Source organism: Xenopus tropicalis, chromosome 9 (assembly GCF_000004195.4).
Source record: "Xenopus tropicalis strain Nigerian chromosome 9, UCB_Xtro_10.0, whole genome shotgun sequence".
NCBI lineage: Eukaryota > Metazoa > Chordata > Amphibia > Anura > Pipidae > Xenopus > Xenopus tropicalis.
The window spans coordinates 40,902,492-40,924,466 of record NC_030685.2 but is presented as its reverse complement, the minus strand read 5'-3'; the positions used below and the strand labels follow the sequence as shown (position 1 = coordinate 40,924,466).

Sequence of the window (21,975 nt, the reverse complement as noted above, 5' to 3'; positions counted from 1 at the left end):
TGCAAACATGGGGGAGAACAGGAGGCTCACTGAGCAACCACTGGCAGGGGCCGGTGTAGTGGGGGGTGGAGAAGGGACAGTGGAGGTTAATGAGGGAGACAAATTTGTAACAGTTAAGAGGGGCAGTAGGGGACACAAGGGTAGGGGGGCTGGTTCACAGCTTGTACAAACCAACAGATTTGCCGCTTTAGGTGAAGATGCTGGGGAAGACAGCTCTGAGCTGGCATGTATGGAGCGGGCTGACTCTCAGAGCACCCTGGGAGCCGGCACCTCTAATATAGGTGGGGGGAATAGTGCTAGGAAGGGAAGACAGGCTATAGTTGTAGGGGATTCAATTATTAGAAAGGTGGATAGGGTAATTTGTCGAAAAGACCCTACATGCCGAACTGTGTGTTGCTTGCCTGGTGCTAGGGTTCGGCATGTGGTGGAACGAGTGGACAAATTGTTGGGAGGGGCTGGGGAAGACCCGGCGGTCTTGGTACACATAGGTACCAATGACAAAGTTAGAGGAGGGGGGGAAGTCCTCAAGAACGATTTTAAAAAGCTAGGTGCAAAGTTGAGGGCGAGGGCTTCCAAGGTAATTTTCTCAGAGATATTACCTGTGCCACGAGCAACATTAAGAAGGCAGCGGGAGCTTAGGGAGATTAATGCGTGGCTGAGAGATTGGTGCAGGAGGAGGACTTTGGGTTTCTCCAGAACTGGGCTGATTTCTCAATCGGCTACAAGCTCTTTGCCAGGGATGGGCTGCACCTCAATGATGATGGGGCAGCTGCTTTGGGGGAAAAGATGGCTAGCGGGTTGGAGGAGATTTTAAACTAGGAGTGGGGGGGGAGGGTGCAGCGGGAAATTCTGTGGTAGACAGGATAGATGAGGTAGTGGGCATAGTAAGGGAAAATGGGGGAGGAGACTTGCTTCAGGATACTGATAATGGCAGGGAGGCCCATAAGTTGTTTACACGTCATTCTCACGCCGGAACCAGTATTAAATGTATGTTTACCAATGCAAGGAGTCTCACTGGTAAAATGGGAGAGCTGGAGGTACTGGCGTTGGAGCGGAAATATGATGTGATTGGAGTTGCTGAAACTTGGTTGAATGAGTCTCATGACTGGGCAGTTAATATTGGGGGGTATACATTGTTTCGGAGGGACAGGGGCAATAGAAAAGGAGGAGGGGTGTGTCTGTTCATTAAGCAGGAATTAAAAGCAAATATTAAGGAGGAAGTGATGGGGGTAACAGAGGGAGCTGAATCCTTATGGGTTGAGCTTCTCACAGATAGTAAAGAATCTACCAAACTAATTGTAGGGGTTTGCTATAGACCCCCTAATGTAAGCGAAGAGGAGGAGGCCCAGCTCCTGTTGCAAATAGAAAAGGCTGCTAGTTTGGGGCAAGTGATAATAATGGGGGATTTTAATTACCCTGATATTGACTGGGACAATAGTACTGCCAGGACAGTAAATGGGAACAAGTTTATAAACTTGCTGCATGACAACTTTATGTCACAAGTTGTTGAGGAGCCAACCAGGAACCATGCTATACTGGATTTAGTGATCTCTAATGACCCACAACGTATAGCAAATGTGCAAGTAATTGAACCCCTGGGTAATAGTGACCATAATGTTATTTCATTTGATGTTTGGTGCAGGAAACAAATTTACACGGGGGCAACAAAGACACTGAATTTTAGGAAGGCAAATTTTAGCTCCTTAAGGGCAGTGCTTCAGGGCATAGATTGGGGCATTATGTTTTCTGATAAAAACACAGAGCAGAAATGGTTGTCATTTAAAATGATATTAAATCATTACTGTTCTCATTTCATTCCATTAATAAGAAAAAGTAGAAGTGCTAAGAATCACCCTATGTGGCTTAACTCTGAGGTAAAGAAGTTAATAGGGAAAAAAAGGAAAGCTTTTAAGAAATATAAGTCAGAGGGGACAGTAGATGCGTTTAATGATTATAAACACTATAACAAGTGTTGTAAAACAGCAATCCGGAAGGCAAAGATAGAAAATGAGGAGCGCATCGCGGCCGAGGCCAAGACTAACCCCAAAAAGTTTTTTAAGTATATTAATAGTAAAAAGATGCAGGTTGAGGGTGTGGCCCCATTGAGTTATAGTAACAATATGGTTACAGCGGATACAGAAAAGGCAGATGTGCTTAACCAGTTCTTTTCTTCTGTGTATACAGTAGAGGAACCAGTGGGCCAAGTCCCACCCAATAGCTTCACTGTTGCCTCAGCTCCAACTACACAGTGATTGGCACAGGATATGGTGCTTAAAGGGTTACACACCATAAATGTAAACAAGGCACCTGGGCCAGATGGAATACACCCTCGGGTACTGAGAGAGCTAGGGGCAGAATTACAATGGCCCTTGTTTCTGATATTCTCAGACTCTCTTTCATCAGGTATGGTACCTAGGGATTGGAAGAAGGCGAATGTCATTCCCATATTTAAAAAGGGAGTAAGATCTCAGCCTGGCAATTATAGGCCTGTAAGTTTGACATCCGTGGTGGGCAAGTTATTTGAAGGCTTGTTAAGGGATCACATTCAAAATTATGTATGTGGAGAATGCCATTATGAGCAGTAATCAGCATGGCTTTATGAAGGACAGGTCATGTCAGACCAATTTAATTGCTTTTTATGATGAGGTAAGTAAGAAGCTGGACAGTGGGGATGCAGTAGATATAATCTATTTGGATTTTGCCAAAGCATTTGATACCGTTCCCCACAAACGACTGCTTTCTAAGCTAAGGTCTATTGGTCTTAGTGAAGTCGTTTGCACATGGATAGAAAACTGGCTACAGGATCGGGTACAGAGGGTGGTTGTTAATGGTACATTCTCTACTTGGAATAAGGTCCTCAGTGGGGTCCCTCAGGGTTCTGTACTGGGTCCACTTTTGTTTAATTTGTTCATAAATGACTTAGGGGAGGGTATTATGAGTAATGTATCAGTGTTTGCAGATGACACAAAACTCTGCAGACCAGTCAATTCTATCCAGGATGTGACATCCCTGCAGCAGGATCTTGACCAACTGCCAATCTGGGCGGCAGATGAGATTTAATGTGGATAAATGTAAGGCCATGCACATGGGATGTAAAAATATGCAAGCCCCGTATACCCTTAATGGGACTGCACTAGGCAAATCCATAATGGAGAAGGACCTTGGAGCTGTATTAAAAGGGATATAGATTCACGGGAGGAGGGGGTTATTCTTCCCCTTTACAGAGCGCTGGTAAGGCCCCATCTAGAATATGCTGTTCAGTTTTGGTCTCCAGTGCTCAAACGGGACATTATTGAGTTAGAGAGGGTCCAGAGAAGGGCAACTAAGCTGGTAAAGGGTATGGAAAGTCTCAGTTATGAAGAAAGACTGGCCAAGTTGGGTCTGTTTACACTGGAGAAAAGGCGCTTAAGAGGTGACATGATAACTATGTATAAATATATAAAGGGATCATATAATAACCTTTCTAATGTTTTATTTACCAGTAGGTCCTTCCAACGGACACGAGGGCACCCACTCCGTTTAGAAGAAGGGAGGTTCCATTTAAATATTCGGAAAGGATTTTTTACAGTGAGAGCTGTGAAGTTGTGGAATTCCCTCCCCGAATCAGTCGTGCTGGCTAAGAAGGGGCTGGATGGATTCTTAGCCAGTGAGGGAATACAGGGTTATGGGAGATAGCTCTTAGTACAAGTGAGGGAATACAGGGTTATTGGAGATAGCTCTCAGTACAAGTGAAGGAATACAGGGGTAGGGGAGATAGCTCTCAGTACAAGTGAGGGAATACAGGTGTATGGGGGATAGCTCTCAGTACAAGTGAGGGAATACAGGGTTATGGGAGATAGCTATCTCCCATAACCCTGTATTCCCTCACTTGTACTAAGAGCTATCTCCCATAACCCTGTATTCCCTCACTGGCTAAGAATCCATCCAGCCCCTTCTTAGCCAGCACTAGTTGATCCAGGGACTGGTCCGATTGCCATCTTGGAGGCAGGAAGGAATTTTTTCCCCTCTGAGGCAAATTAGAGAGGCTTCAGACGGGGTTTTTTGCCTTCCTCTGGATCAACTAGTAGTTAGGCAGGTTATATATAGGCATTTTGGTTGAACTTGATGGACGTATTGTCTTTTTTCAACCCAACTTACTATGTTATTATGTTACTATGTTACTAAGCATCGATTATAACTGATGAAATTACTAAGCACCATTTATAAGGATATCATTTACAAGATATTCATGGGTCTTGTGTAATATATATGTATATACTGTATATAGGTCAGAGGTCATGAAACAGATGTTATTTGTTGGGGAGTAACAATTCTCAGAGATAACACAGTGCCTGGTAACCTATCTTGAGCCAGACAGTGACAATCTGCTTAGGACTGTATCACCCATAGTCATCAAACACCCACCCACTTGCATCTCCCTACTAGTCCATGAAGTGTAACAACAGATCTTGCTTAGAGCCATCTGTAGTGCTTTAAAAACAGATTTCAAAAACTAATTCTGTACACTGTTTTAGAATACTTTGTTAATGTATATATAATAGTAAAAGCAATTATACCTCCTTTTGCTATAAGATATACTGGTTTTATATTTCATATATTTGTATGTTATATATAGATAAAATATATAAAAATATAACATGTTCAAGGATATTAAACATTACATTGGCAAAGAATAATTCAAAATAGGTCACAGCATAGAGGACTAAATTATGAGCATGATATAATGTTAGTACTACACCTGTGGGTAATAACAGTAAATACAAACTAGAAAGGGAAGTTTGAAAACAAACTTCTGGTGTTACTCAGTGTGCATCTTGTCGCATGTATGTGGTCCTGGAGCAGCAGTTCCATGCAGCATTTACTTGTGAGAGATGCAGGTGGGTTTTCCTCTTGGAATCTGAGGTGCAGAATCTAAGGGGGGAACTGGCAGCACTGAGGGCAGCTGCAACCATGGGGGAGAACAGGAGGCTCACTGAGCAACCACTGGCAGGGGCCGGTGTAGTGGGGGGTGGAGAAGGGACAGTGGAGGTTAATGAGGGAGACAAATTTGTAACAGTTAAGAGGGGAAGTAGGGGACACAAGGGTAGGGGGGCTGGTTCACAGCTTGTACAATCCAACAGATTTGCCGCTTTAGGTGAAGATGCTGGGGAAGGCAGCTCTGAGCTAGCATGTATGGAGCGGGCTGACTCTCAGAGCACCCTGGGAGCCGGCACCTCTAATACAGGTGGGGGGAATAGTGCTAGGAAGGGAAGGCAGGCTATAGTTGTAGGGGATTCAATTATTAGAAAGGTGGATAGGGTAATTTGTCGCAAAGACCCTACATGCCGAACTGTGTGTTGCTTGCCTGGTGCTAGGGTTCGGCATGTGGTGGAACGAGTGGACAGATGGGAGGGGCTGGGGAAAACCCGGCGGTCTTGGTACACATAGGTACCAATGACAAAGTTAGAGGAGGGGGGGAAGTCCTCAAGATATTACCTGTGCCATAAGCAACATTAAGAAGGCAGCGGGAGCTTAGGGAGATTAATGCGTGGCTGAGAGATTGGTGTAGGGAGGAGGGCTTTGGGTTTCTCCAGAACTGGGCTGATTTCTCAGTCGGCTACAGGCTCTTTGCCAGGGATGGGCTGCACCTCAATGATGATGGGGCAGCTGCTTTGGGGGAAAAGATGGCTAGCGGGTTGGAGGAGATTTTAAACTAGGAGTGGGGGGGGAGGGTGCAGAGGGAAATTCTGTGGTAGACAGGATAGATGAGGTAGTGGGCATAGTAAGGGAAAATGGGGGAGGAGACTTGCTTCGGGATACTGATAATGGCAGGGAGGCCCATAAGTTGTTACACGTCATTCTCACGCCGGAACCAGTATTAAATGTATGTTTACCAATGCAAGGAGTCTGACTGGTAAAATGAGAGAGCTGGAGGTACTGGCGTTGGAGCGGAAATATGATGTGATTGGAGTTGCTGAAACTTGGTTGAATGAGTCTCATGACTGGGCAGTTAATATTGGGGGGTATACATTGTTTCGGAGGGACAGGGGCAATAGAAAAGGAGGAGGAGTGTGTCTGTTCATTAAGCAGGAATTCAAAGCAAATATTAGGGAGGAAGTGATGGGGTTAACAGAGGGAGCTGAATCCTTATGGGTTGAGCTTCTCACAGATAGTAAGGAATCTACCAAACTAATTGTAGGGGTATGCTATAGACCCCCTAATGTAAGCGAAGAGGAGGAGGCCCAGCTCCTGTTGCAAATAGAAAAGGCTGCTAGTTTGGGGCAAGTGATAATAATGGGGGATTTTAATTACCCTGATATTGACTGGGGCAATAGTACTGCCAGGACAGTAAATGGGAACAAGTTTATAAACTTGCTGCATGACAACTTTATGTCACAAGTTGTTGAGGAGCCAACCAGGAACAATGCTATACTAGATCTAGTGATCTCTAATGACCCAGAACGTATAGCAAATGTGCAAGTGGTTGAACCCCTGGGTAATAGTGACCATAATGTTATTTCATTTAATGTTTGGTGCAGGAAACAAATTTACATGGGGGCAACAAAGACAATGAATTTTAGGAAGGCAAATTTTAGCTCCTTAAGGGCATCGCTTCAGGGCATAGATTGGGGCATTATGTTTTCTGATAAAAACACAGAGCAGAAATGGTTGTCATTTAAAATGATATTAAATCATTACTGTTCTCAATTTATTCCATTAATAAGAAAAAGTAGAAGTGTTAAGAATCACCCTATGTGGCTTAACTCTGAGGTAAAGAAGTTAATAGGGAGAAAAAGGAAAGCTTTTAAGAAATATAAGTCAGAGGGGACAGTAGCTGCGTTTAATGATTATAAACACTATAACAAGTGTTGTAAAACAGCAATCCGGAAGGCAAAGATAGAAAATGAGGAGCGCATCGCGGCCGAGGCCAAGACTAACCCCAAAAAGCTTTTTAAGTATATTAATAGTAAAAAGATGCAGGTTGAGGGTGTGGCCCCATTGAGTTATAATAACAATATGGTTACAGCGGATACAGAAAAGGCAGATGTGCTTAACCAGTTCTTTTCTTCTGTGTATACAGTAGAGGAGCCAGTGGGCCAAGTCCCACCCAATAGCTGCACTGTTGCCTCAGCTCCAACTACACAGTGGTTGGCACAGGATATGGTGCTTAAAGGGTTACACACGATAAATGTAAACAAGGCACCTGGGCCAGATGGAATACACCCTCAGGTACTGAGAGAGCTAGGGGCAGAATTGCAGTGGCCCTTGTTTCTGATATTCTCAGACTCTCTTTCATCAGGTATGGTACCTAGGGATTGGAAGAAGGCGAATGTCATTCCCATATTTAAAAAGGGAGTAAGATCTCAGCCTGGCAATTATAGGCCTGTAAGTTTGACATCCGTGGTGGGCAAGTTATTTGAAGGCTTGTTAAGGGATCACATTCAAAATTATGTATGTGGAGAATGCCATTATGAGCAGTAATCAGCATGGCTTTATGAAGGACAGGTCATGTCAGACCAATTTAATTGCTTTTTATGATGAGGTAAGTAAGAAGCTGGACAGTGGGGATGCAGTAGATATCATCTATTTGGATTTTGCGAAAGCATTTGATACCGTTCCCCACAAACGACTGCTTTCTAAGCTAAGGTCTATTGGTCTTAGTGAAGCCGTTTGCACATGGATAGAAAACTGGCTACAGGATCGGGTACAGAGGGTGGTTGTTAATGGTACATTCTCTACCTGGAATAAGGTCCTCAGTGGGGTCCCTCAGGGTTCTGTACTGGGTCCACTTTTGTTTAATTTGTTCATAAATGACTTAGGGGAGGGTATTATGAGTAATGTATCAGTGTTTGCAGATGACACAAAACTCTGCAGACCAGTCAATTCTATCCAGGATGTGACATCCCTGCAGCAGGATCTTGACCAACTGGCAATCTGGGCAGCTAAGTGGCAGATGAGATTTAATGTGGATAAATGTAAGGTCATGCACCTGGGATGTAAAAATATGCAAGCCCCGTATACCCTTAATGGGACTGCACTAGGCAAATCCATAATGGAGAAGGACCTTGGAGTCCTTGTAGATAATAAACTTGGCTGTAGCAAGCAATGCCAGGCAGCAGCTGCAAGGGCAAACAAGGTTTTGAGTTGTATTAAAAGGGGTATAGATTCACGGGAGGAGGGGGTTATTCTTCCCCTTTACAGAGCGCTGGTAAGGCCCCATCTAGAATATGCTGTTCAGTTTTGGTCTCCAGTGCTCAAACGGGACATTACTGAGTTAGAGAGGGTCCAGAGAAGGGCAACTAAGCTGGTAAAGGGTATGGAAAGTCTCAGTTATGAAGAAAGACTGGCCAAGTTGGGTCTGTTTACACTGGAGAAGAGGCGCTTAAGAGGTGACATGATAACTATGTATAAATATATAAAGGGATCATATAATAACCTTTCTAATGTTTTATTTACCAGTAGGTCCTTCCAACGGACACGAGGGCACCCACTCCGTTTAGAAGAAGGGAGGTTCCATTTAAACATTCGGAAAGGATTTTTTACAGTGAGAGCTGTGAGGTTGTGGAATTCCCTCCCCGAATCAGTCGTGCTGGCTGATACATTATATAACTTTAAGAAGGGGCTGGATGGATTCTTAGCAAGTGAGGGAATACAGGGTTATGGGAGATAGCTCTTAGTACTAGTTGATCCAGGGACTGGTCCGATTGCCATCTTGGAGTCAGGAAGGAATTTTTTCCCCTCTGTGGCAAATTAGAGAGGCTTCAGATGGGGTTTTTTGCCTTCCTCTGGATCAACTAGTAGTTAGGCAGGTTATATATAGGCATTATGGTTGAACTTGATGGACGTATGTCTTTTTTCAACCCAACTTACTATGTTACTATGTTACTATGTTGTTTTTGGCTCCACCCAGTTTTTCTAACCTTGGATCACAGTTATATAGTAAAATAAAGTGAATTGTGATTGGTAGTTGGTGAATGTGCCCACTTCTTCTTACCTTGAGTCAAAGTCCCCCAGTGACCAACTGTGCAAAATTTTGGGAACTCAGGCGTAAAAATTGTGGGACATTTGATTGTGTGCTTTTTTCAAAAGTCTTAAAAAGTCTTTGCCATGGAGAGTTTTTGGGTGTTCTTGAACAGCAGTCTGAGGGACAAAGGTAGGACCTTTCTGCTCAGTAGACATGATTTTTGATGCAACATGATTTCATTGATTTGGTCTATAGTGATTTCTGTGAATGTAGAAGTCTCACATGCTTCTACCTGGAATTCCTTTCCTTATGAGAGCTTTACCTTAGCAAGAGGCAGAGAAGAGGCACAATTTTATATATACCCTTTCTAATTTAGCAGGCACTCATGTATAAACAATGAAAAAGCAGACTGGGTGCAGTTCCAAATAGTAAATATAAGGAAAAAAAAGGAAAAAACACAGTCTGCACTTACAGGTCTTATGAAAACAAAAACAGTGCTTTACTATGGGAGACTAACGTTTTGGCTATCAAAGTAAAGTTACACACAAATTGTGTCTTATAAACACACAACAGCGGGAAAGTGCACTGAGTGTGGAGCCAGAATGTGTAGAAAACAAGTGTGAATAAATAAAGTATCATAAATAGAGCAGCATATACAAAATAAAGTTACATTCAGGAATAAGCATTAGTGATGGGTGAAATAATTTGCCAGACATGGATTCACTGTGTAAAAATTCACCATGCGTAAAAAAAACCGTCGCACATGGCATTTTTTTTTGCAGGGGAACATTTTCGTTGTTTTGCTAAATTTTTTGTCGTCTTTTTGGCAAAGAGAAACAGGACAGATTCTCACTAATAAGCATGTGAAATAGTAGCATTAAATCAGTACATCAGCAGTAACGGAAATATAAAATGTATCAAGGGCAGCAATTGGAAACTGACAGATACACAAACATATAGTTCATAGAGAGCATGAGCAGCCTTTGGAGATTGGTAATAACCAATAACCTATGTCAACATAATGATACAGGGATTCCTGCCAATAGATTAATTGAATAAAAACCTGGCATTACCGCAAAACCTGTATACAGGCATAGTCTATAGTTGATGAATCTGCACCCCCCTTGGAAATTTTTCTTTTGGTATATTCCAGAATAGGAAACATAAGATCATCTTGATAAAGGTCCCGGGTGAGGACCGAAATGTCGATCTAAATAAAACAAGTATCTTTTTTTGATGAAATTTTCCTGGTGTGCATCAGCATTTTTTACATATTTACATTGTTTTTCTGATTTGCACCCAGGTTGTAATCCCTATAACTGTGTGCCTCAGCCTTTTTCTATATTATATTATATTATATATATATATATGATGTGGGTGCATAGAAGGCTCCAAGCACAGAGAGTCCAATTGTGCAATAATATATATTCCAACTGAGCCGCACTCCAAAATGATAAAACATAGCTTTTATTAAAGCATTGTTAAAATCCGTTACAGCAAATATTCAAAGCAGTAAAGAGTTCATACTTATCAGTATAGCATGCCACATACACGCAACGTTTCGGGGGCATTCCTCCCCCTTTCTCAAGCGTACCTCGTGGCAGTCGCAAACAATGAGTCATATACCTGTTACTTCCTTGTATAGCATAGAACCGGAAGTGACGGGGCGGGTCGCCATGGAGACGGAACACACAATAGTGTATTCAGTATACACGGGAGCCGCCACATCCACCCCATACATAATGTATATTATCAGGAAAACATCTATATCTACGGGTCATCTCAATATCATATAGTGGCTCCAAGAAGTATGTCTTGGAAAATCAGAGTTTGGCAGGTCTAAGTAATACTCGACATGGGACATAGGGTTGAATCACTCATTACTATTAAATGTAAACATAAGCATTCACAATATATACAAAACCCAAAATAAATAAAATAAAATAAAAAATGAAAAATGAATGGAAAAGTTTTTTACAAAAACAATATCACAAAAACAAATGCAAATCAAAATCCTTATTTAACCCGTTTGGTGCTAAAGTATTTAGGCGGTGAATCCATTCTACCTCAGTTCGCCTCAAGAGTTTGACCCGATCACCCCCTCTTCTAGGGGGAGGAACATGTTGTATAACCCGATATCTAAGATCATCTGATGTATGTCCCATATCTAAGCAATGCCTAGACACCGGAAGAATTCTATTTCCAGTGTTGACTGTAGATCTATGCTGTGAAAATCTGTCCCTAACTTTTTGGATAGTTTCTCCGATATAGATTAGATTAGATTAGATCCCTGTGTGGGGATCAGTAAACTGTGGCCCAACCAACCAAGATTTTTGCAAAATAGAGTGTAACCGACCGCTCTGTGCAAGATACTGGGAGACAAATGTCATACGTTGTTCAGTACCACGTTTATGGCGTTGACCAACTCCTTCCTGTCTGTTCACCCTTGATAGACTATCTTGTAGAACATGCTGAGGATAACCCCTACTTGTCAGTTTCTTATTCATTTTACTTAAATCCTCTATAATAATATCTGGGTCATTAGCTATCCTACAAACCCGTGAGAATTGGCTAGTAGGAATGGATTTTTTAACAGATATAGGATGAAAGCTGTCAAATTTTAATAGCTGATTACGATCTGTAGGTTTCGTGTAGATCCGTGTGAGGAATTTCTGTTCATTTCTTATAACCTCAACATCTAGGAAAACGATTTTGTGGGAATCTGCTGACATTGTAAATTGAATATCTGGGTGGGCCCTATTTATCTGATCACGGAAGGCGGACAAGGACTACAGGTCACCACGCCAGAGGAGGAACACGTCATCGATGTACCTCCACCATGCAAAACAATGCATTGTGAAGAGTTGGCATAGGCAGGGGCGACCTTGGAGCCCATGGCCGTCCCCCATATCTGCAGATAAAACCTGTCCCGAAATGTAAAGAAATTTTTGTATAAAATGAAAGTAAGAATACCCACAAAAAAGTTAATTTCCATCTCATTGTATTATCCACTATTCATTAATAGTATCTTCACCGCCATTATTCCTTCAGTATGGGGTATAGATGTTATACATCAAATGTCACCAGCCACACCTCACCGGTCAATCCACCTACATTAGACAATTTTTGTAAAAAATCCTGAGTATCACAGTTTAGTGATCCCCACACAGGGAGATCATATAAAATACGTGGACATTATACATGTGATACTAATTTTGTAGTGTACATGTTAATATGCCCGTGCAATCTAATCTATATCGGAGAAACTATCCAAAAAGTTAGGGACAGATTTTCACAGCATAGATCTACAGTCAACACTGGAAATAGAATTCTTCCGGTGTCTAGGCATTGCTTAGATATGGGACATACATCAGACGATCTTAGATATCGGGTTATACAACATGTTCCTCCCCCTAGAAGAGGGGGTGATCGGGTCAAACTCTTGAGGCGAACTGAGGTAGAATGGATTCACCGCCTAAATACTTTAGCACCAAACGGGTTAAATAAGGATTTTGATTTGCATTTGTTTTTGTGATATTGTTTTTGTAAAAAACTTTTCCATTCATTTTTCATTTTATTTTATTTATTTTGGGTTTTGTATATATTGTGAATGCTTATGTTTACATTTAATAGTAATGAGTGATTCAACCCTATGTCCCATGTCGAGTATTACTTAGACCTGCCAAACTCTGATTTTCCAAGACATACTTCTTGGAGCCACTATATGATATTGAGATGACCCGTAGATATAGATGTTTTCCTGATAATATACATTATGTATGGGGTGGATGTGGCGGCTCCCGTATATACTGAATACACTATTGTGTGTTCCGTCTCCATGGCGACCTGCCCCGTCACTTCTGGTTCTACGCTATACAAGGAAGTAACAGGTGTATATATATATATATATATATAGTGTGATGTAATGAGATAATTTCGATCCTTTTATGTGTAAATTTATTTAGTATTTTCAAATCTCATTCCTTTAGGAAACAGTAACTGTCTCTATATTTACATTCTCTGCCCCCCTGAAACATTATTATTAGAATTAGAGAAGAACTGAGTTCTGCAACATTATTTTAAAAACTATAACCAGGGACCAAATAAACAGTTTTTAAAGGCAATTACTCTCAATAATAACTTAAAAATGTACAAATTTTTTAAACAATGTATATTTGAAAGTTGTTCAGATTTTTATTCATGACATTCATTAGATTTTTATAAAATAATATATGACCCAGACTGGAAGTAATGTTTCAGTAATTGTGCATTTAGTTACCCATTTATGTTAATGATTATATAGTTATTAATAGCTTATAGCTGCAGTGAAGAGTATGTGTGGGCTTGATGCCTGCAGGTGAAGCAGTGGAAACAAAAGTGTACAGTTTTTGCAGGGTTGAAATTGTTCTCCTAGACCTTGTGTGGCCTTGTGAGCCAAGCAAGCTGTCATTGGGGGATACAGAAGGTGTTATAATCAGTGGCCATGTGGCAAAAGGCCCAGAGATGGCAATGCCCAATTCTTGGGTCATGAACAGGGCAGGGCTTGCATATGAGTGTGTGGGGTTTGGTATAATTATCAAGTTGAGCGAATCAGGGATATGCCCATGCATCTGAGGGCCTTTTTTCATTGGGGCTCCCATTTTATTTGTTGGCAGGGCCCACCACACAGGAAGCTCAGATGACCAGTGGAATAATAATTAGGCCCTCCTAGGGGAAGGTTGCTGATAGCTTAGTAGTATGGGGCCCCAGGATTTCTGAAACAGCCTTGGAGCCATGGTAATACCATTCTGGGTGTGAGCACTGAAGTTTTTAGTTCTGTGGAGTTTAGTGCATTGTTTTATTACTGTTCTGTATTTGGCCAATCTGTTGGATACATTCTTAGATCCTAACTAAGTTCTGAGCTTTTGTTGTCAGATCAAAGTTTTTGAGTGTATGTAACCTGTTAACAGTACAGTGATTCACCTGTTCAATTTCAAATGTGCTGATTTATTATTGATCCTGCAATTGGTTACAAAAAAAGGAAATCAATTTTTGCATTTTAATTATTTTATTAAAATTCAGAATGCTTTGGATAATAGGTTTACGAATAAGGGATCCCATAGCTGTACAACCAATCAGCAGATAATTTAGGAGCAAATATGTTATGTGTATCTAAATTAACTGCTAATTAGTTAGAAGGTGTGAATTTGATCCTGAGGTGGCAAACCAAATGCGTGTTATGTTTTTTAAACTTAACAGCAGGTTGTCTTGGAACTCCTCTGGCTGCAGCAGCAGTTACAGGTTCCTTTTGAAGAAGCACCACCCAACACAAGTCTGACCCCACAAGCAAGCAATTCTTCTTCTGCTTCCCTGCAATTTATACTTTGTACATACTATATACAAAGTGTGTCTTTTTTGTGGAAGTTTAGCATCTAGTTTTCCGTTTAAATAATATGAAGTGTCTGGGTTTATTACATTTGATTTATGATATAAGTCACACCCAATTCTGTTCACCTGAACTGAGCAACATTTCTATGATTTGTATATAGAGTTGGGAGAGTGGCTTCTCACTAGTTAATATAAGTTCTCCCAACTCCACCCCTTTAAGGACAGGTCTGCAGTTAAGAAGGTACCTAAAAGCCAAGTTTCCTTGGAAGAGGTCAGGAGTGCCTTGAGTGCGATGGAGTATTTGATTTATGATTAATTATTCCACAATTCAAAAAGATATGATTGGGTGACAACATGTGTTGCTTATAGAAGCCAAACTGCAGCATTAGCAAAATAAGATCCTTGCTTAAAGGGAAATCAGCATTCCAAAATACAAAATATAACAAGAAAAAATGAACAAACCTTTATTGAAACATGGTGATGTTTCAACAATATCTACTCTTTATAAAGAGAGAGGATACTCTTAAAATGTCACCATGCTTCAAAAAAGTTTTGTGGTCTAACATACAGTGCTCCTTATTTTTTTTCATTTTTTTTTAATACATTTGTATAAATATTAACCAAACTACAGACATGTATTATACAAGCTCATTTATTTTAAATTGGTGCAACATGTTCATAAAAGTATCCATAACCTCAGTACAGCACTAGTACGCCATTTTAGTTGTATCCTTGGCTGAGTGCATCAACCAGAACTGCAACAAATTTCTCCCAGGCTCCCTGGATTTGAGGAGTAAAAGCTGATCCCAGTTTAGAAGCCAAGACAATGACCAGCACTTCACCAAGACGCTGTAAAGCAAAAAAAATAAAAAAATAAATAAAAATGAGGTTTTACTGTACATTGAAAATGTATCACAATATCACATCACATAAAAGGGTAGAAGGCTGCTTCAAGTTTTTAACCTCTAGCCTTCCCTCCAGCTTTTTCAGTCGTTTGATTTTTCTGCCTTGCATAAATGCTTAAAGATATTTGCTTTAATTAGCATAAATACTTTAAATAAATAAATTAATGCAACTTAAATCATATTCTAATACAATTCTACATTAAAATAAAAGATGTTTTTAAGGTAAGCATCCCTTAGCATTAGTTCATGTTAGCTGTTGTCCTACCTTACAATTATAGCAATATAATGGTGATAGCCACCCATGGGCAATTCAGCCTATTTCAGTTTTACTAAATCTACGGTCAATTTTACCCCACATCAAGAGGGCCAAAGTGGCTGATAAAGTTGCTTATCTGGTCGGCTAAAGAAATGCTTGCAGTCTATTCAGTTGATGGCCACATATATAGGGCTACTGGATCACTGACCTAACAGATTGGCCAGCATGTCTGACTGGCATCTGATAATTTCTCAGCAGAGTATTGACTTATTTTTGACACACAGGCAAATTACATGTTCAAATTGTTAATACATACTTTGAAGTTCTCGGGATCCACATGAAGCTTGAAGGCATGGATTTCACTGAGGTCATGGAGAGTGCCCTTCACATTGTCAAGATGGGTGATGGCGTCACCAACAGCTGAAAGGACCTTCTTGCCATGTGCACGAACCTTGGCATTTCCAGCAACAGCAGTGACATTAGTGAGGTTTCCAAAGCTGCTGAAGTATCTCTGGGTCCAGGGGTACACAACCAGCAGCCTGTAGTGAAAAAAAACAAGGAGTATGCATATAAGTTATAAGGACTGCAATGTGTTATACCTTAGAAAATTTAAATAAAAAATAACTGTACACACTGTGTACACAGTAACCTAATCATAAAATCTTAATTTTATACATGTGAAAATGACTCTAAACATATATGGCATGAAGAGTATAAGACTGCAAAATATGTTGAGTTGAATAGGATATAAAACTAATAATAATATAATTTGTCAATTATACTTTTTCTACATTAAAAAAAGTACAATAGCAGCAATCATTATAAAGTTGTGGGTTTGTGGGTTTGATTGCATTACCTTGTGAGTGCCTCATGGCCATCTTGCTCCAGGTTTACTTTCTGCCACACAGAGGTAATGGCGGCCTTCTCTTCAGCTGTCCAGTGAACCATGGTTGTTGGTTTGTGAGTAGGTACTGTTTGTAGCAAGACAAGTGTCGGGCTCTGAACTAAACAAGTTACTCTCCTGAGGTTTATAGGTGGTCCCACTAGGTCACTCCCATACTGGCTTTGTGCTGCATCAGGAAATTGCTCTCACCCTCATGCCTTATCACAACTGATGAAGCAATTTTAAAACTGACATTGCATTCTGATATATGACCAGACTGGAAGCAATGCTTCAGTAACTGTGCCTTCAGTTACCTGTTTAAGCTAATGAGGATACAGTAAGTAAGTAGCCCATAGTTACAGTGAAGATTATGTGTGGGCCTTGTGCCTGCTGGTGCCACAGCAGAAACCAAAGTGTGCAGTGTGAAGTTGAAATTGTTCTCCTAGACTTTGGGGCACATTTACTTACTCACGAACGGGCCGAATGCGTCCGATTGCGTTTTTTTCGTAATGATCGGTATTTTGCGATTTTTCAGAAAATTGTCGCGACTTTTTCATAGCCATTCCGAAAGTTGCGCAAAATCTGGCGATTTTTTCGTAGTGTTAAAACTTGCGCGAAAAGTCGCGCCTTTTTCGTACCCATTCCGAAAGTTGCGCAAAATGTTGCGATTTTTTTCGTAGCGTTAAAACTTGCGCGAAAAGTCACAACTTTTTCGTAGCCTTCGCGCCGAGTACGAAAGATTTGGATTCATTCAAGCTTCAGTATGGTGACTTTTCTTGGGCCAGGTTGGAGCTGCAGGGTGCCATTGAGTCCTATGGGAGGCTTCCAAAATCTTGCTAAGTCTGAAAGTTTCGCCCGCCGCTTACGAGCGCTGAATACGAAAAAGTCGCGACAAGATACAAGCGCATCGTAATGGCTACGAAAAACTTGTGTTTTTTCGCGCAAATCGTATTGGTAACTAAAAACTCACGTTTTTTCGCGCAAATCGTATTGGTAACGAAAAAGTTGCGACAATTTCCGAAAAGTCGTAAAGGCGTAAAAAAATCGCAAAAAATACGAAAAAGTTGCAAAATGTTCGTTTTCCAATCGGAATTTTTCCAATTCGGATTCGGATTCAGATTCGTGGGTTAGTAAATGTGCCCCTTTGTGTGACCTAATGAGCCAAGTATCTGCCATTGGGGGATACAGAGAGTATTATAATCAGTTTTGTCTGTGACTTCAATACAGTATTAATAAACAACTCTGTTTCATGCACATACACAGAGAAGAACCATTATTTATGAATGATCAAATAGTTTGTTACTAATAAAAAAGGAAATCAATTTTAACATTTTTATTAATGAATTAAAATGGAGTCTGTGGGAGATGGCCATCCCATAATTCAGGGTGCTATGGATAACAGCTTTCCAGATAAGGGATCCCATACATGTACAACCAATCAGCAGATAATTTAGGTGCAAATATGTAATGTTTATGTAAATTAACTGCTAATTAGTTATAGAAGGCCTCTATGGTTTTTTTTTTTAACTCAGATGCATGTTATTTTTTTAACTCAGCAGCAGGTTGTCTTGGAACTGCTTTGGCTGCAGCATTAGTTATAGTTCAGCAGCTCATCTACCGCAGAAAATATGAGTAATATCATAAAGGTTCCTTTCGAAGAAGCACCAATCAACACAAATCTGACCCCACAAGCATGCAAATGTAACAAACGTTGTTGGAAAATATATAGCTTTTGCTAACCCGCAAACTGCTTAGCAATCACTTCTGTCAGTGGAAGAAAGGTTGCACATTCTATAGTTGGCACCGGTGCCCGGTGTATAATAATGTATGTAGTAAAAGTTATGTTTGCTCCAAAATATTACACCACCTTCAAGCATGCCTTAAAAGTGTGCAATTAAAATTCACAATGCAATAGCTATCTAACAAAAAATATTACATTGTGAAATGCAAATTTTTTCTTATCAGTACAATTTTTTTTTTCACTTGCAACTTTTATTACATTTCCCTCTTCATCTCTTACAAATCTGACATTGCTTCTCTTGACTATTTCTAGCCTACATAATGTCCTATGCTTTGCATATGTATGTGTTTATTTGTTGTTTTAGAATCCCAGACTCTTTGTTATGTCACAGGGTACAGTCAAAGTAATATAAAAACTGCAGCACAAGGTGGAAAGCAGCATTCAGCTGAAAATCTAAAGATGTAAAATTGAACACCAGACAACCCATAAAGTACATCAGTAGTTAAATGATGAGGTCTAAGATTGCAAGTCCATCAAAACAACAAAAACATGTTGCTAAGCATCTAGTTTACCTTTTGAGTCATAAAGAGCAGTCATGTAACTAGATGTTACTGGGCCCCACAGAAAATGTAATTTAGGGCCCCAAATATTGGAAAAGTTACATTTTCTACTATGATATTGTAGAACTTCTCATTTATTAGGGCCCCACTGGGCCCTCTACATTCCTGCAACCCCCTTTCTCCCCCCAAGAAAAAAGATCTTGAAGGGGCAAGTCAACTTATGCATAATTTATACTTTGTAAAAACTATATACAAAGTGTTTTGGTTTTTTTTAGAAGTTTTCTCTTTAATTTGTGGACATTTAGAATTTAGTTTTCCTTTTAAACAATATGGAGTGTCTGGGTTTATTACATTTCATTTATGATATGTTACACCTGTGTGCACCCAATCCTGTTTATCTGAAACATAGGATGAGCAACATTTCTATGATTATTATATAGAGTTGGGAGGGTGGCTTCTCATCGGTTAATGTAAGCTCTCCCAACTCCACCCCTTCAAGGACAGGTCTGCAGTTAAGACGGTACCTAAACACAAGTTTCCTTGGAATAGATCATGGATCATGGCTTTATTATGTTTAATGTATCAGTAAGCCATACCTGTGTTCACCTAATCGTATCTATATGAATAGTGAAATAGGCAACATTTCTACACTTTGTATGTATTATACTGTATATATATATATATATATATATATTTATTTATTTATTATACACACACGCACATATACATATAGCATCCCAAAATACAAAATATAATTAAAAATAAGCAGAACTCTGTTCAAGTCCACCAATTTTTATGGAAGAGAGAGGATACTCTTGAAATGTCACCATGCTTCAAAAAAGTTTTGTGATCTAACATACAGTGCTGCTATTTTTTTTTATACATATACAGTATAAATATAAACCAAACTACACACATGTATTATACAAGCTCATTTTATTTAAATTTGTGCAACATGTACATAAAAGTATCCATAACCTCAGTACAGCACTGGTACACCATTTTAGTTGTATCCTTGGCTGAGTGCATCAACCAGAACTGCAACAAATTTCTCCCAGGCTCCCTGGATTTGAGGAGTAAAAGCTGTTCCCAGTTTTGAAGCCAAGACAATGACCAGCACTTCACCAAGACGCTGTAAAGAAAAAAAAAACTTTTAAAATGTATCACACATCATATACAGGGGAAGAAGGCTTCTCCAACTTGATTTTTAACTTCTAGCCTTCCCTCCAGCTTCTGTTCAGGGTTTTGATTTTTCCACCTTGCATGAAAGCTTAAAGATATTTGCTTTAATTAGCATATACACTTCAAATAAATAAATGCGACTGTAAATCATATTCTAATTCAATTCTATATTAAAACAAAACTTTATTTTATTATGAGCAGCCCCTTTAAAATATGTTAAAAAGCAAAACTATCAAAACACTGCTAAACAAAAAAGCAACAATATCTATAATTTTTAAATGTTAGCATTAGTTCATATTAACTGTTGTCCTACCTTATAATTATAACAATATAATGATGATTGCCACCCATGGCCAAGTCAGTCTATTTCAGTCACTAAATCTATGGTCAATTTTACCCCACACCACATCAAGAGGGCTGATAAAGGTTAAAGAAATGCTTGCAGTCTGTTCAGTTGATGGCCATATATATATATATATATATATATATATATATATATATATATATATATATATATAGGGCTACTGAATCACTGACCTAACAGATTGGCCAGCATGTCTGACTGGGATCTGATCATACCTGAGCAGAGTATTGACTTATTTTTGACACACAGGCAGATTTACATGTTCAAATTGTTAATACATACCTTGAAGTTCTCAGGATCCACATGAAGCTTGAAGGCATGGGTCTCACTGAGGTCATGGAGAGTGCCCTTCACATTGTCAAGATGGGCGATGGCATTGCCAACCGCTGAAAGGACCTTATTGCCATGTGCACGAACCTTGGCATTTCCAGACACAGCAGTGACATTAGAGAGGTTTCCAAAGCTGCTGAAGTATCTCTGGGTCCAGGGGTACACAACCAGCAGCCTGTAGAGAAAAAAAAAATAAAAAGTTTACATATTTACATAAAAGGACTGCTATGTGTTATACCTCAGAAAATACATTTAAATAAAAAAAATCTGTACATATTGTGTACACAGTAACCTAATCATAACATCTTAATTTCATACGGTTGGGAATGACTCTAAAAAACTATGGCATGAACAGTATATGACTGCAAAATATGCTGAGTGGAATAGAAAATAAAACTAAAATGGAAGTTTTGTGTCCCATTTGCTCCTATTTGTCAATTATACATTTTCTACATTAAAGAATGTACAAAAATAGCAATGATTATAAAGTATCAGCTCAGAGCAGTACTTTCCCCAGTTGTGGGTTTGATTGCATTACCTTGTGAGTGCCTCATGGCCATCTTGCTCCAGGTTGACTTTCTGCCACACAGAGGTAATGGCGGCCTTCTCTTCAGCTGTCCAGTGAACCATGGTTGTTGGTTTGTGAGTAGCTCTGAACTACATGAGTTACTTTCCTGAGATTTATAGGTGGTCACACTTGGTCACTCCCATGCTGGTTTTGTGCTGCATCAGGAAATTGCTCTCACCCTCATGCCTTAGTCACAACTGATGAAGCAATTTTAAAACTGACATTGCAGAATCTCATATCTGTTCTCTTCAGTCTTCTTTTCTTGTTTTGGCTCTGTGCCACTAAATATCACACTGTTCCTAAATGTAATGTTTTTTTTAACATTGATCTACTAAGAAATTGTCTAATGGAATTTCTCACATAGATACATTCAATTTCTCCCTTGCTTTAGTTCAGCCTAGCTAAAGCTAATTTCCATGCTTTATTGGGTACCGCTGGACAATGGTTTTCAGATAAGTTTTATAGGACAGTTCCTTTGACAATATGCAGCTGTATATGTGGAAAGCTATACTCATTCACAATGCAGGCTCTAGACTTGAAGAATAACTTTGTGGACCTTACGTCCAACTTCCATTACATGCAGTTACATAGTTAGTTACATAGGGCTGAAAAAAGACCAGAGTCCATCATACATAAGGCATTTGGGGTTTACTGTGCATGCTGGGAATGCTGGGTGAAAGGCGAAAGTAAGTGCAATAATTAACTAACTGCTGTGTGATTTGTAAGTGCTACCTGGCTGATTGAGCCTACTAATTAAGGGGGAGGAGTAAATCTGGTAAATTCTCACCAGGCGCTTGGCTGTTTGGTTTGAACCTCTATAAGTTTCTGACTGCACAGCGAGTGTTGCATGTAATCTAAGTGTTGCATGTGAATTC

At 39.9% G+C, this 21,975-nt stretch overlaps 2 protein-coding genes across 2 annotated transcripts; both read right to left on the bottom strand.

Annotated features, from left to right (window-relative positions):
* Positions 1–13,972: 13,972 nt before the first annotated feature.
* On the bottom strand, positions 13,973–16,478 carry LOC100037901 (hemoglobin subunit epsilon). The gene is given in 3 exon segments (NM_001097335.2): positions 13,973–15,160; positions 15,789–16,011; positions 16,329–16,478. Coding segments are annotated over 3 exon segments (444 nt in total). The 5' UTR covers positions 16,421–16,478; the 3' UTR covers positions 13,973–15,031.
* Positions 16,479–19,577: 3,099 nt separating this feature from the next.
* On the bottom strand, positions 19,578–21,169 carry LOC100216007 (uncharacterized). The gene is given in 3 exon segments (NM_001142000.1): positions 19,578–19,788; positions 20,485–20,707; positions 21,071–21,169. Coding segments are annotated over 3 exon segments (444 nt in total). The 5' UTR covers positions 21,163–21,169; the 3' UTR covers positions 19,578–19,659.
* Between the last annotated feature and the right edge of the window lie 806 nt (positions 21,170–21,975).